General features: G+C 37.7%; 1 protein-coding gene across 10 annotated transcripts in view; it reads left to right on the forward strand.

Annotated features, from left to right (window-relative positions):
- Nucleotides 1–15830, forward strand: part of CEP128 (centrosomal protein 128) — a 363215-nt gene that overhangs the window by 136617 nt on the left and 210768 nt on the right. For all 10 annotated transcript variants that reach the window (XM_037031444.1, XM_037031446.1, XM_037031449.1 and 7 more), the window contains 2 exons: nucleotides 7503–7679; nucleotides 11305–11364. In XM_037031444.1, the coding sequence (XP_036887339.1) occupies nucleotides 7503–7679; nucleotides 11305–11364 (237 nt within the window). The remainder of the gene's footprint in view (nucleotides 1–7502; nucleotides 7680–11304; nucleotides 11365–15830) is intronic.

Genomic DNA, 15830 nt, shown 5'->3' on the forward strand with positions numbered 1-15830 from the left:
CAGCTAAGAGGTGATTATTGTATATACTTGTTATATTATTTGGAGGTTTTTAAAAAACTTTTTAATCATATTCTTTCATAAGAATAAATGCATGCTTAAGCATTTTTTAAAGATTTTTATTTATTTATCTTTAGAGGGAAAGGGAAGGAGAGAGGGAGAGAAACATCAATGTATGGTTGTCTCTCATGCGTCCCCTGCTGGGAACTGGCCTGCAACCCAGGCATGTGCCCTGACTGGGAATCGAATCGCTATTGTGTGGTTCGCAGGTCCGTGCTCAATCCACTGAGCTACACCAGCCAGGGCTTAAGCCTCTGTAGGAACAAAAAAGGAGTAGGGGAAGAAATTCTGATGGTTTTTAAAGACACTATACTTATAAAGAAATATTTCTCTGTAGATGAATGATACATTCCCTTTTCTTTTGAAAATTAAACTGTGTTCATTCCAGATGCATAATTTGAAACTTTAGTTGTTTGTTTCTTTGTTCATATTTTGTTTCAGGAATATAAATGCATCAAAAGTGGCTGATTTTAAAGAATGTTATTTCTGTTTCCAGGCATTTGACTTGCTAGAAATATGTAATAATTACAAATTGGTCCTAAAACTTAATAAATACATAAAATACCCTTTAGAGATATTTTTGTTTCCAAATTTGAATATTAATTTCTAGGAATGTATCCAATACATATCCTAACACCTTTTTGTTTATGCTGCCAATGATCTTTGTATTGCTTAACATTCCTCCAGAAAATGATACTAAAAAGCCTGACGCACAAAATAATTTATTTAAATGGGGTTAGGAGTTTAAATTTGAATTTCTGTGTTTTGTTGCTGTCTTAGGGATAACTTTCCTGAGCCTGCCTAAGACCAGTTAGGCTATACATATTGGAAAGTCTGTCACACCCAAGTTTCAACATGCATCCTATTCATGTTCCTATTCATGCATCCTACTCACGTGTCCCGTGTTCTGGTTATGTCTTTACTTTTTCTGTTGGCACCGCTGTTTCAGTAATGCTCACAGTCTTACTCTTAACATATTATTAACCAAAACTTCTTTTTCTTCTTTGAAGGAAATAGTGTAAAGCATCTACTTTCACAAAGTGAAGAGTATATCTAGCCCACAAAAGAGTACCGTCGTTGTTTTAGGAAACCAGTCTTTTAGTGGTAATCACAATGTTCTTTCGGTTACTAAATAGATATAAAGAGCCACGGACTCATTCTTTCGTCCATGGACTAATACTTATTCATCAGCAGATCCTGTTGGTTTTATCCTCAAAACTTATTCTGTATCTGATTGCTTCTTACCACTGGCTGCACTCTTACTTTCGTGGCATCAGCTTGCCTTGACAGTCACAATGATCTGCTACTGAAAAGATGATTGCCCTCAGTGAGGTTGGTGATGAATTTGTTGCAAAAACCAACTTACTGAAACATGAAAAGGTATTTGAGTTCAGAGATTCATTTTTTAAAATTGTTTTATAGTTGGGATCTACTATGCTTGGCATGTAGAGAATATACTAAAAAATGCCTGTGGAATGACAGGAACATAAAAGGACATATATATATATATATTCCAGAGAAGTTACTGACTTTCCCCTTTGTGTAGGACACTCTACTAAGTGTTAGGATATTTGAATGGAGAAGAATAAGATTTTAACCTAGAAGAATTTCATCTGGTGAGGGGACATAGATAAAAGATACACCTGGTAGTAAGTGTTATAGCAGCTCATATGAGGTGTCAGTGGAGCATAGAGAGGACACACCGTCTTCCTGAGAGCTCACGTGTTCTGTCTTGTTATAATTCTGTGTGGTTGAGGAAGGAGGTGCATATTATTGGGCTTTTATAATAACAAGGAAAAAAATTCAGCCTTAGGACCTTCCCTACTCTTAGATAGTGTTGTGTTCACAGAGGGCAAGGGATATACATAGGTTAAATCCATGGAGACTTTTTCAATTGATTGCAGCTATAGATTTCAGAATTATTGTTACTTTTGTTTACTTTTGATACCTATCTAAGTGCATAATAGAAAGCTGTACTTTAAACTTAAGAAACCTACTCTTATATGATCTTCTATTTTTTAAGAAGTAAGCTTGAAAAAAGTAGTTATGGTGTGACGAGCATCCAAGGTATTATTTATTTATTGGCTGTTTTGCAAGGCGGTTTGAACTGCAGTGTAGTAATTTTCTAGATTAAACTTTTAAAAAAATCTCCCATAACATCCATAGTAGAGCCTTCTTGATGAGTTGCACTGCTATTTCTGCTTTGGTTGGTGTTTCCTATTGTATCTTAACTTCCTTACAGCTGAGTCAACTCAGTTGGCATAAGTAATGCGAGCCTTCTTTAGAGGGCTAGATAAATGGCTTCTGGACAGATTCAATTTTTGTTCAGGCTAGTTTCATTATTTGCCTTGTAATGCTAGTGTCCTGGATTTAGGGCTCAGGCATACAGTTATCTTCTGTTACAGAAATACTGTTTCTCAAAACTTTTTAGGTGATGTGTGCAGGTCTAGAATTTCAACAGTCCGTGCTTCCAATTACTTTGAATTACATTGTGGTCATTTTTATTTCGGCTTTTAATACAGGGTGGGAAAAAAGTAGGTTTGCAGTTATGAGTGTGTGAAACACAAAGTCTATTCTAATATTATTTATTATTGTGTTATTTTTCATGGGAACAATGTGAACCTACTTTTGCCCCATCCTATAGCATTTGATCTCTCTCTGCCTCTTATCCTGCTTCTCCCCCAGCCCGTGCTGATGTTTTAAAGATGGCCTTGGGGCTGAAATATTGCCGTACTTGGTTATTCAGGTTAGTTTTCTGTAATGGAAAAACGTTAACTTTGGAAATTAATGATTTATTTTGTTGTGTGAGTGTGCTTTATTTACCATAATGTTTCCGTTAAGGTGTGTGAAAGATTATTTTCATTTCGTGTAATAACCATAATGGAAATAAAGTGGCTTTTCTGGAACTCTTAAGACATTGAAGGAATCTCATAAGCTTTACCAAGGAGATAACATTTTGGATATGGTCTAGTTTTATTGAACTTACTCTATTTCCATTAAGATCATGTCTCCTTATAATCTTTACAGCCTTTGGGCGAGTGAATGTTCTGAGTTGTGAAGAGTATGCTGGGATACAATATATAATTAGGGGAGTATTTTTCTTACCCTTTGAATTATAGGTTCATTGATCAAGCCAGTCAACAGTGTCTGTGTGTGTGTGTAATGAAAAAGTGAGCAGTATACTTTTTTATTTTCTTTAGAAATAAATGTCAATAATATAAGCCTTTCTTGTCCTGAAATGGAAACTTCATAAAACCCTTGCTGTGTTGACAGTGGAACTGCACGTGCTCAGTACCTGATTAGTATACTTACTAATTAAAATTTGCCGAGATCGGATTTAATGTGTGCATAGGGTGTGTCTCCAGTGTGGAAGGCTAGCCTTTGAAAGTTGAAGACATTGTGGGTGCTTGATGAGGTCTTCCCTCTTTTTGTGGTCTATTTTGAATTTGCAGATGTGTCATATATTTTTGTTTCTAACCATAAGGCTCATTCAGAATCATTTTTTGTGTTGTTCTTTCTACTTTTAGGCTGTATTCGTCCCCACATAACCTGCTGATAACTTTTCTGAGTTTTTCAGATTGGCTTTCTAAACTCCACTTTGTGAAAATGACCTTTGTAGCATTTTAACAGAGACCACTATTCAGGGAGTCAGAGGACCAGGTTATGGGTTGTAGGCTCTTTGAATTTCATCAAGTTACTTAATTTGTCTGAACGTTGGTTTCCTCATTTGTAAAATTAAGGGTTTATTCTCTAATTCACATTCAACCATGGTCTGGGGTGTCTCTCTTCTTGGATTATACAAATGGATTTGGTCAGCTTGATCTACCTCTGTCCTTGCAAAGAAGCTCCTTGTAGTCTCCAGACCCATGCATCTGTGTCCATTCATGCTAAAACATCGAAGTCAGACATACTGTGCCTTCCATATTTCCAAACGGTCTCTAAAATACCTTGTCCTACCTCTGGGTCTCTAGAATATGGTAGCTTTTTTGTTGTAGAATTATCGCTCCCTTTGAATTCACTGGAAGCTGGGGCAATAGCCATCACAGTGTCTATTCTCATCTGCCCTTATTAATTTCTCTGTCTCCAAATCAGACAGAACGATTGGGTCAATATCAGCCAGTTCCCCACCTCTGCCGTAGAATCAGCTGTGCTTGCTCCATTGGTAGAGGTATTTCTGAGACATGAAACTGAAGAGAGAAGGAGCTAATTTGTTGGGTGTCACAATTAGTATACAAATAGGTATTCTCAAGCCACAAACAAAATGAAACTGATGATATTTAATGGAGATACTCATTAGCTCTGTGAGGGTAGGGACTTAACCTCTCTCATTCATTCTGCCCCTAGCCCAGGAGAATGTCTCACCGAAGTAGGCCTGCTGTAAAAACTTGTGGCATGCATGAATAAATGAAATTAAAGTTGCTTAAGTACAGAATGGAAAAGCTTACTTAACTCTCAGATTTATGGTCTTAGAGCATATGCAGACGATGGAAAACTGGTATGGTGCAGTATCTGAAACCTAATTAAATAAAAGAACATAGAACTTGACCTGGAATCTTAGAAGATTTAGTAGGGGTGGAGGATTCACTTATTTACTTTAACTCTTGAGTATAGAGCACTTAGACTAATGAGAGATTTTACAGTTTTGTCGAACATTCTGTTCCTTGAAACTTCAGCTGGTTGTGTAGGGGTCGGCTTACCTCCGTCAGAAACGTAAAAGAAGGGCTTTCTGAAAAAACAGGTAGTTGAACCCCCTGATCTCTGAGGTCCCTGTGAGTTCATGGTTCCGAGTTTTACTTCAAAGGGAGATTAGGCGAAGCATGGTAATTGTCTCACAGTGGATAGTGAATTGGATAATGAAATTTTCAGTCTTTGCTAAAGAAATTGAATGGTAGAGCTTTTTTCTGACATTAACATTTTAAGAATATCTAAGTGTAGAAATAGTTTTGTCTTACTAATGAGTCAAATAACAGAAAAGTGATAGTGGATAAAAGAAAGATGGCCATGGGGGAGAGAGAACAGAACGGTCAATTAGAACACTATTGCGAACTGCCTGCGTTTGGATAATGAACAGTGATAGAGAGTTTTCTTTGTTCACATCATGCCAGTGAGAACACCGCAGCAGGCTAGGGACCTGTGTATGCCTCTGTGGCCAGGAAACCTCTGAGCACACCTGTGCAGCCTCTGCGTGTGTAGATCTGCATGGTCGTTTGTGAAGTGGCCTTTACAGTGTGGAAATTACTGTAATGGGGCAAAGTTGGGGAATTTAAAGATAAATATAGATGTGGCCTCCTGAAATAAGCAGTTTATTGAAGGAGACAGGAGCAAAAACAATTCTATTACAGTTTGGTACCTTTTTTAAAACTAAGATATAAATAATGGGCTGTGGAGACATTCCGTATTGGGCAATTAAGAAAGAAAAGAGTCTTGAGGATGAACTTCGAAGGACAAGAAGTGTAGGTGGCAGGGATGCCACGTGTGTCTCCTTCTACCAGTCTGAGTGTACCACGGCTGACGTTGCGCTCTTGGGAAAGGGGCTGGTAGCCAAGAGTCGGTCAGCCTGTGTCCAGCTGTGTGCTTGCGGTAGGCAAAAACAGTCCGGAGGCAAGGGTCCTCACCAGAGACTTGACAGTAAGGTTGCTCTCTGGTAAGTAATCTATAAAATAATCAAATACCATGCAGAACCAGGATGTGAAGGCTTCTAGATGAGATCAAGACTTAGTGAAGATATTGCTATATCTAAAGAAATGCTGTATCAATCAAGAATGAGAGTTCATCAGAATCTGAATGTGGACGAAGTAGAAAGAAAGGCAAATGGACTTTGGCGGTCTGCATCCAAACACTGTGCGGGAGGATGGAGCACGCGTGTAGTTCTCATGGCTTGTAAATCCCTGATGTGTAGATGGACACACCAGGCAGCCGTTAGCGTGGTGTCATTTAAACATTTTTATAAAACAAATCTCCCTGCTCTGACTTCCTGTTCACTCAGTTACATTCTGATTGCGATTTGCCCCCCGTCTAGACAGGGCGTAAAGGTACTGGCTGTGCTGATGTGAGCATTCTGATCCGTAGGGCAGTTCTGGTTCTTAGTGCAAACAAACATCGTTGTTTGAGGGGCATTTCTAGTTTGCACATTAGTCTCTTGTGAACTTGATGTTACTCTATTGCCAAAGTGGATGATTCCACTCTGGGACTTAAACAGAAAAGAAAATCCAGTTCCTAAGTTTGCAAAGCTGAAATCCAGACCAGGCTGATGTACTCATCGAGACAAACGCTATCTCTTGGCTACCAGCTCCATTTGAAATAGTGCAACTTGAAGCAGAGTTGAACACATCAGATTGGTCAGAGGAGACACATGTAGGCCTATTTGAAAAGCTGCAAGATGTCAAAATATGAGAGAGTGGAGAGAGGGTGAGGAAGCTGGGGAGCAGGGCAGAAGACAGGTTGTGAACCGCTGTTCTTTGGGGCAGAGGGTGTTTCATTCGTTTTTAAAAGTAAGTTGAATTAAAAGGAAATATGTAATTTTTCTAAAATACCATTCTACTTTTCCTGATTATTTTGAATTGAGCAGATCTGTTATTTTAAATTCAAGCTCAGTTTGTTGACTACATAATATTCCTGTTTGTGTTGTATTTTCTAGGGCAGGTAAAGATGATTAGGCTACTATGGGATGTCTGAAGGCGAAAGTAGCCAGCCATCATGAGTTTTTGGTCCACTGTTTACCCTTAGAGTTTTAGTGATTCTGTTTTTTCCCTCGAAGCCTTGTGCAGTACAACATGAATGTCTCTAGTAATGAAACTGTGTAATCATGATTGAAAATTGTTTTTCCTACAGGGGGCCCCCAAGCCCTTGTAATTTCTTACAGGGTTCCTTAGAAATCCCTTTTTATTAAATGTACTATTGGCTTCTTTGAAAAGTGCCTCCATCTTGCTTTAATCAGGTTTTCATGACTCGAAGCATTTATGCAGTATGACTGCATTTGAAAACTTAGACTTTTTAAAAATGATGTTTTGATGAGATAAAGGTAGTAACATTTCTTTTTTTCTGAAATGAAGGAGCTGACACTATCTTATTTGACATATTGCATTTTCTAGTGTTTTACTAATTGTTGAAAGCCCAAAGTCAGTTTGTAGTGTCAGCTTTTACTTTTTGATGCATTCGTGACATTTAATTATTATAATGGTAAAGGATTTTTTTCAGCTGTTTATTTTGGCTACAGATTAACTATAATTGTCTTCATCAAGAATCCACACACCAGTTCCCTCAATGCCCTATATGTGAATGCTCTGTAATTTGATCTCGGTTAACAAGCAGGCAGAATGTTTTGTTTTAGTAAAGGGACTGAAAGAGTTAGGTCTGTTTTCTAATATAGTTGTTTGAGTTGGTTGTATTATAGGCGTTTCTTGCCTCTACTTAATAATTGTTTTTATTTTTTGTGAATGCTTTAGGAGAAACATATAAGCACCGAAGAAGAGCACTTAAGGAGGATGGAAGAGGCCAGACTGCAGCTCAAGGATCAGCTTCTTTGTCTAGAGACAGAACAGGAATCCATTCTTGGTGTGATCGGAAAGGAAATTGATGCAGCTTGTAAAACCTTCTCCAGGGAGTCGATGGAGAAACTGAAAGTAATTACGAGTTCTCATCGTGCCTTTCACTTAGTTTCCTAATATATAATTATAAGAGGATCTTAATGCCTGGTTACAGTAGTAATCACATTTTCATTCCTGGAAGTTTTATAAAAGGAAACACCGTCTTGCATTTTGAGAATGAGGTGCTGTATCCGTTGCACAGTCACGGCGAGAGAAAAGGCGCCGCCTTTCCTCTGACTTGCCCGGGCCTCGCTCTGGGAAGGGAAATGCCGCACACGGGAGGCGGCAGTTCTGGTTAAAATGCGTCCTTGGAGTCTTGAGGCCTGTATTTTTGAATTTTCCATGATCACAGGCCATTTTTGATTTCATTACTGGCTAGCTAACATCTTTTGAGTGCTAGTTCTGCGGCAGGTACTGTGGTACATGTGGTATATGCATTCTCTCCTGAACTATCTAAAACTACCCCGTCCTTTAGGTACTCTGATTAAATCTATTTTGGTAAGAGAAAGCAAGGCTTGCAGGAGTTAAGTACCTTGCCCCTGGCCCTATATATCTCGTTAATTACTATAGCTAAGACTTCAAACCTTGGGATTCTAACTCTGGCGCTTAATCAGGTAACCACTATGCTATTTGCCCTCCATATTTAAACAAATTATATTTAATTTAGCTTTTCTATCTTTAAAATGGACTATTGATTGCTACTCAATTTATAGTTTTAGAGAAATGATAAAAGCAGGAGTAATCATGGATGTTCGTCATGTTTTGAAGGCAAGCACCTCGATTATCTCTGGGTTCTGGAATCGCTATGTCACCTCCAGAGAGCACTGGATCGCTCGGGCGCGGGGTAACCCGACACCAGCTGTCATTTGCCCCCACGTTTATTTCATCTGATGATATGACAGTTTTCAAATTATAGTATCGTGTATCATGCATGGGACTTTTTAAAAGTACTCTTCACGTGTTCTTATTTCGTTATTCATCCTTTTCCTCATATAAAATGACCATGCCATTTCATACTACTTTCATTTAGTTTTTCCTGCTCTTTCTTACTATTTTTTCCTTCTCTTTCTTAAGTGGTGTTTTAATAATAAAACTATAATTTTACTCTTGAAGTAGAAGGTGTTTTAGGATTTAACTTTAATGAAAATGTTTAAACTGATAGAATTTGGTGAACTTGGTGGAATGTCTGCAATAAATACTTCTATGTACATTTTTAAAACAAATCAGATGTCACTTTCAGAGGACTGTGAGCCAAATATGAGAAGTAATTGGCTTTAGGGAAAAACTAACTCTCTTAGTTCTGTTCTAGGGCCTGTTATAATGCTGGTTTATTCTTTTTCTTATCTAATGTTGCTATATTTATTTATGATTTTTCTTGTTTACGTATATTTTAAGGATGTATAGCCTGGAAATCCTAATTTGATCTAAAAGAACCACGTAGTAACAATGCAACATTTATTCTAAAGTTAAGTAGTTATGTAAGGACAGTTATTTCCAGTCGAGTAGAGATCTAAAAGTGGAATCCTTGGGACCATGCTATAAGGGTTAGGAACCTCCCTGTGGGTAATTACAGGCTAACACGTAGTGTGCACACAACAAATTGCTCAGATTGTCCTTCCATCCAACATATTCTGAAAAGCACCCTTCTCTTTAATAAGGCCCTCAGGAATGGAATCATTGTAGTAATGGGTCTTTACACCTTTTTCCCTAAGTGATGGGTGGACATACATTTAAAAGAATGGAAATTTTATTCAGTTTTTATTTTTAAGAGTAATTTTTTGCATGTGAATCTTTTTCTACATCGAAGTTCTGTTGTTTCATTTCTATAAACTTGAGGGAAAAAATAAAGGAATACCAAAGAACATAACATTTGCTCTTGCCTCTAAGAAACCACCCTTGGGTATTTATTAAATCAATTCTTTGCTTTATAATTCAGAGACCTATGGGAGAGTGGTGATCTTTGTAAAATGTTTTTAAAGATGGATTAATTCCAATTATTCCTTGTCATTTGTCAACTTTCTGAAGTATTGCTGATGAAATTTTCACTCATTTTCTGTAGAGAGTGACTGTGCTGTAGAATAGATTGAATCATAGATATATAACAAATGAGTCTGGGAAAGTCCTTGGGGATATTGGTGTTATTTCTAACTGCAATTTTCTTTTTCCAACCACCATATTTATTACTTATTCTACGTTAGTAAATGCCTATAGTGTTTGAAAACTTCAGGATAGACACTTAATACACCACCACCATAATAAAACAAATAGGAAAATGCCTGAATTAAAGATATGTCATTTTCTTAGGTCAGTCTTTGATAATTCAGGAGCTTTTCCCATTTATGTGTAGAGCATAAAGAGGATAGGCATTGGATCAAGACAAATTTTTTTCTATGTCCTAGAACACAGGTGGCAAACACAAGGCCTGCGGGCCAAATCTGGCCCTCCAGCCTGTTTATCTGGACTGGAACTTTGTTTCTACCCAGTGGCTGAGCTCCTTGCCCCTAGTTAAGGAGTAGTTACATTCCTACGGTCCTAAAATTACATTCAGCCCTTTGAAGGCACTGTGAGGCTGATGCGGCTCCAGTGCAAATGAGTTCGACACCCCCGCCCTAGAGTGATTAGGGAAAATTTCACTGTAAAGACAGGGAGAGATGGTGTGAGAGTTAAATGAGGTTTGCAGTGAAAGAGTAGATGAGAGAAAGGTTGGATATGAGAATACAACGTTGTATGTGCATGTGGTCGGCACTCATTGTCATATATCTGAATGAATTACCTAATGATGTTTCTTAAGGGAGAGATAGATGTGCACACACATCAGAAAGTATGGAAGTATTTGAGAACAGGAAGAGACATCCTTTGCAGAGGTTAGGATATTTCTAATAGAACATTTCTAGAAAAAACCCTTTGCAAATATCATAGGTTCAACAAAAGTAGGAATTGAGAAAAATAATTTATTTACAATTGTAAAACCATTGGCAACCTTTGAGTACAGTTTCATTGGTAATAATGCAGAACCAGATGACAGTGATTTTATAAATGAGTTGGTGTGAAGGAAATCAGGTCAGCTGACAGTAGGCAATCTATTTGTTGTAGGATTTTGTTACCATGATGAAATATAAAGCAATGATTGCATGAAGTTACATTGATTAGTTCCTGTCATTTCTCCACAACCATTAATGAGACAAAATGGCCCCGATAGTATAAAATTAAAGAAGGATAAATGAGACAAAGAATTAAGTTTCCATGTAATTACATTTAGCCCACTGTGAAACACATTATGCAGAGTAAGACTGAAGAAAAGAAACAAAAAAAATGCGATAAACTAGTTTAAGTGAGGCTGCTTGACATGAAGAACTCTGGAATCAGCCTCCAGAGATTCTAGCAATGATAGTGCTGAGAACTGATTCATGTCTCTGCACTTAAACTAAATATTTGCTGTCAGAACATACATTACATGTATACATATGTATGCTTACATAAATAGACATGTTAAATAAATGGTGTTTTGGAATAGATTGAGTACTTGGTATGAACTATCTTCTTTTTAAAACCTTAAGTGTAGCTAATGAACTTTTGGATGTTGCAGTGAAAAATTTCATGCAGGTAAATTCATTTCAGAGAAAAATCTACTTTTGATAGATTATTTTCTTTTTTTTTCCAGGTTTTTTCATCTGGTTCTGATATTAATTATGATCCACATCGCTGGTTAGCAGAAAGCAAGGTAATTAATCTTTGAATCCTAAGGTTATCATAGTATTTATGAGCTTCAACATGTATTTGGGCTAGCCATCTATTTTTGTCATGTAACTGAGCTTATGAAGTTGTAGTACTTTATTGCTGGGAAAGATACTGTCATGCATTTAAGAAACCTGCATGTTCCTTTAGCTTAACATTTAAAAATTAGCTTAAATGTATAGGGGTGGGATGGGAGAATAAAGAAAGGCAATAATGGTGTTGAAATACTAAAGCTAGATTGTCAGAGAGACACACTCTTGTGCCTTTCCCCTGGCACAGGCAGCGTCTTGGAAGTGTACAAAGGTCAGGGCAGCTGTCACCAACCTTCCATACACATACATACTTACTACGTTTTGGTTTCGGAGGAGGAGCTCAAAGCCCGCCAAATTTTTGTGTGGCTTAAGCAAATCCCTTCACCTTCCTGGATGTCTTGTTTCCTTGTTTGCAAAAGTGGAGGGATTGACTTTAAGTTCTGAAGATAACTTTTTCTGCTTCATGGTTCTTTGGAATTATGATTCAAATTTAATGGAAGGTAAGCAAATATAAGTAAAATTGGACAATGTGCTAATCTTAGCCAAAAGATTTTTCTACACACTGTGTAATTATCAGCTATCTTCATAAATCAATTTGTAAATTCCAATGTATAGAAATTAAAATATATAGATAATCATGACCGCATAAGGTGGAGATACATGTTTGTTCTAGTAGTAATACTTAAAACACTTGCATTACTTTTTAGACTGTTTTTTTTTCACCTTTAATTTACCAATGCGCCAAGCCTTCCATCCCATTCAAATTCTGTCCGAAAACCACCAGCACTGTAAACACGACCGATTGTGGTTCACTTAGGACTTTATTGCAAGAAGGAACCTTTAAGTTTGTACACTGTCCTTATTTAAAAATAGGAGAAAAGTGAGGTTTCAGAGAAGCGGTGTGACTTTTCCAGTGCCATATGAATAATGGGAAAATAGACTAAATGCCATGTCCATTCACACGTAATGTTCTTTCCACTATGTGTGTTGCCACCCAGAGTGTCCTTTCAGCCAAGAATTACTGATTGTGTACTTTTGGTATATGGACGTTGGGGATGTGTTAGCAAGCCATGGACGTCAGTGAAGTTAATAGGGGGAATGGCGACGTTGACAAATTTTAAATCTCCTTAAGGTGTGTTATATTGTTATAGACATATGTAACCATTGATGAAAGAACACAGGAAAGAAGAGCTATGGTGTTTGTGTGGGGGGGATGGTCACAGAAGGCTTCTGCAAAAATGCAGTATTTAAAATTGGTTGCACGAAAAATATGTACACCTTCTCCAGTTGGCTAATTATAGGTAAAACAATGACAAGAAGATGACAGTATTTGAATGAATATGGATCATGCCCGAGGCAGGTGGGTAAGGTACAGGTGGGAAGCAGTGGAAAGACCAGGTTCACCTTTGAAGGCCAGATATGCATTAGGGAAGCACCCCCTCAAAAATTCTGAAGGAGAAACTAACAGTATTGTGGTTAAACATAGAAATTGATGTAACCTTGTAGAATTTCCTATCCTACTTTAGGAACAGTGATCCTGTGCATTCCTAACCATTTTTGATAGAACCACATGTAAATTAGCACTTATGCCACCTGCATAGGCAATTTATAATACACATGTTTTGCTGTCCCAGAATTTTTGCACTAGAAACCTCTGTTATGCATTAATAAAGCATTTCTCTTGTTTATTTTTCCCAACTCCACGTTTTTGACAAGAGCAATATACTTGGATTTTTTTTCAAGTTAAAACCTTTATCATTTCTGAACAGAAAGCTTTCACTGCTATTGTTCAGCTAAATTATGAGTGCCAGAGATGACTCTTAATCATGGCTCCTTAATTTGGGAGCTGCTGAGCAGTTTTCCCTTATCATTTAATGGGATTGAACTTCAGATCAGATGGGTTTTAATACTGCATGAGACAATGGTTCCTCTACAGTGTGAAAGGGTCCTGATAAGCAGTGCCACACTGGCCAGCTGACTAAGGAGGAATTGAATCTATTTACTGGAAGGATGGCCTAGGTTATTGATGGGCTACAATACTATAGTTCCCATGAACCACGAGTGGGCAGCTCTATAAATATTGAAGATAAGATCTGAAATTAAAGGACAAAAACTATATGGAAAGTAGAATTGCTATTTAGTTAGTCCATACTGACATCTTGCAGTATTAGATGCACCTGTGAGGGCCTTGGGTAATTGTTTTCGTAAATCTGCCAAATGAATTTCTTCTGTTAGCGTTAATCCTAAAAGGACTAGAGGATTGAGTGGGGGTTGTGTCATGATTGCTTTGTTGGTATAACATACACATGAACTTCACCTTAGAGTGGAACCAGGCTTACAGATAAAATAGCCAATGAATGGTGAGAAGACCTTATGGGGAGGAAGAGGGTTGCAATGCTTGTTAAGGAATGCCAGGCCAGGAGTCCCCGGGGATTCGGGATTTGTTTTTGTGATGAATCTGGACGGGATGTGGAGATCAAATCTTATTCACTTTAATGGAGAATTTATTGAGAAACTACTGTGTCCTACATGCTTTGTGGTATGCTCTGGACATAAAAATGAACTAAGACATGAATCTCTTCAGGAACGTATTTTGTCTGGAAAGGCCAACACTTATGTAGTAATTTCAATATTTTATGTATAAGGGCTTTGATAGAGGTATACAGAAGCTGGCAAGGAGGCTGATGGCGCAGGTGAATTTTGAAGCGAGCCAAGCATAATTATAGGTCTTAATGTTGCTAACTTTATTAGCTGTAGTCTTTTTGTTTAAATTTGCTGTTTGCCTTAGCTTTTAGCTTTGAGTGGTTCCTTTATGACTTTAGTGTATTATTACACTAACTCTCAGTAACGATATTCTTATAGATTAAAAAGACCATTTTGGGTGTTTTACTAGATCATTACAAGTATTTCCACCTAATTGCAAGCTGTCAACTATGAAGGTAAAAACAGCTTTATTTAGAAATTCTTTTTCTATTTTGATTTATTTAACAATACTTGTTGATGTTGTTAAATAAATGAGCCTGTTATGTGATATGTACACTGCTCTTGTGAGTGGTTAATAGAATGGAGTTGGCACTGTGAGTAATAGTCTCGTCAGCTAATTATTATTTGGAATTGTTAAAGTTATTCCTATGCTGTGTTTCAAGCTGTTTTGGCAAGTTACTTAATGAAGATGCTGAGTGTTTCTCTAACAGATTCTCATAATTGATTATTGTTTGATTAAATTCCCATAATTCAGTACACTATTTTGTTTTGTAGGATTAATAGTATATTCTGTACACTTAGTCAATTCATAATAAACATCTAACTATAACCTGTTTTTAAATTTTGTATGGCAGTGGAATAAAGCTTTCATATGAATAAACTAAAGCCATAGGTTATATTATACAGTATTAGTCGGCTTAGGCTGCCATAACCAAACACCACAGACTGGGCAGTGACTTAAACAGCAGACGCTTATTTTCTCACAGTTCTAAGGATTAGAGCTCCATGATCAAGGGGTCAGGGCTGGTTTCTGTTAAGTCCTTTTTCCGGCTTGTAGACTGCCACCTTTTGTGCATGGGTGGGGTGGGACGGGGTGGTTTGGCAAAGTCGGGGAGCTGGAAATCAGACAGAAAGGTGAGGAAGTGCAAGCTTTCTTATAAGCCCTTGTGTCCCAGCCTTATGACATTGTTTAACCTTAATGACCTCACTAAGAGTCCTGTCTACAATTACTGTCACATGGAGGTTTAAGGCTTCAGCATATGAATTCTGGGTGGACACAATTCAGTTCATAACAACACATATCAAATCTGATTAGTTCTTCATATCAGAGGGGTTTGGGGGATATTGCCCCCCCCAACAACCAATAGGATTATGGCACACAAAACAGATTTGCTGTTTCTCCATTATCACTTCTTAGTGATGATAGTTAACATAGGCCAAATATTGGGATGGAGTAAGTAGGAAAGCATTGAGAAAAGGGAAGTCTGAAGTTATTTTCTAAATTTGTAGTTCAATCACTGGGCAAGAATGGATTAAATATTAAAGATGGTGAGGTTAAGAGTCTGTAAAAAAGAAAGTTGCTTTGATAGAAATTTATCATCTCTTCAGGGTAGGGAAAGGCTGACTTTATCTCCCTAAAGTCTTTCTCTCTGCCTGATTGGCTAGATCTTGGGGATATGCTTTTTTAGCAAACAAAACTAGAAAAATTTTTTTTACTCCCTGCAGTAAAACCCCCTTTTGGCCCTGGCTGGTGTGGGTCAGTGGATTGGGAGCCAGCCTGTGAACCAAAAGGTCACTGGTTCGATTCCCAGTCAGGGCGCACACCTGGGTTGCCAGCCAGGTCCCCAGTAGGTGGCGTGGGAGAGGCAATCACACATTGATGTTTCTTTCCCTCTCTCCCACACTTCCCCACTGTCTAAAAGTAAATACAATCTTT

This window comes from Sturnira hondurensis, unplaced genomic scaffold (assembly GCF_014824575.4).
Source record: "Sturnira hondurensis isolate 20B ecotype Veracruz unplaced genomic scaffold, ASM1482457v3 Scaffold0021143, whole genome shotgun sequence".
Taxonomy (NCBI): domain Eukaryota; kingdom Metazoa; phylum Chordata; class Mammalia; order Chiroptera; family Phyllostomidae; genus Sturnira; species Sturnira hondurensis.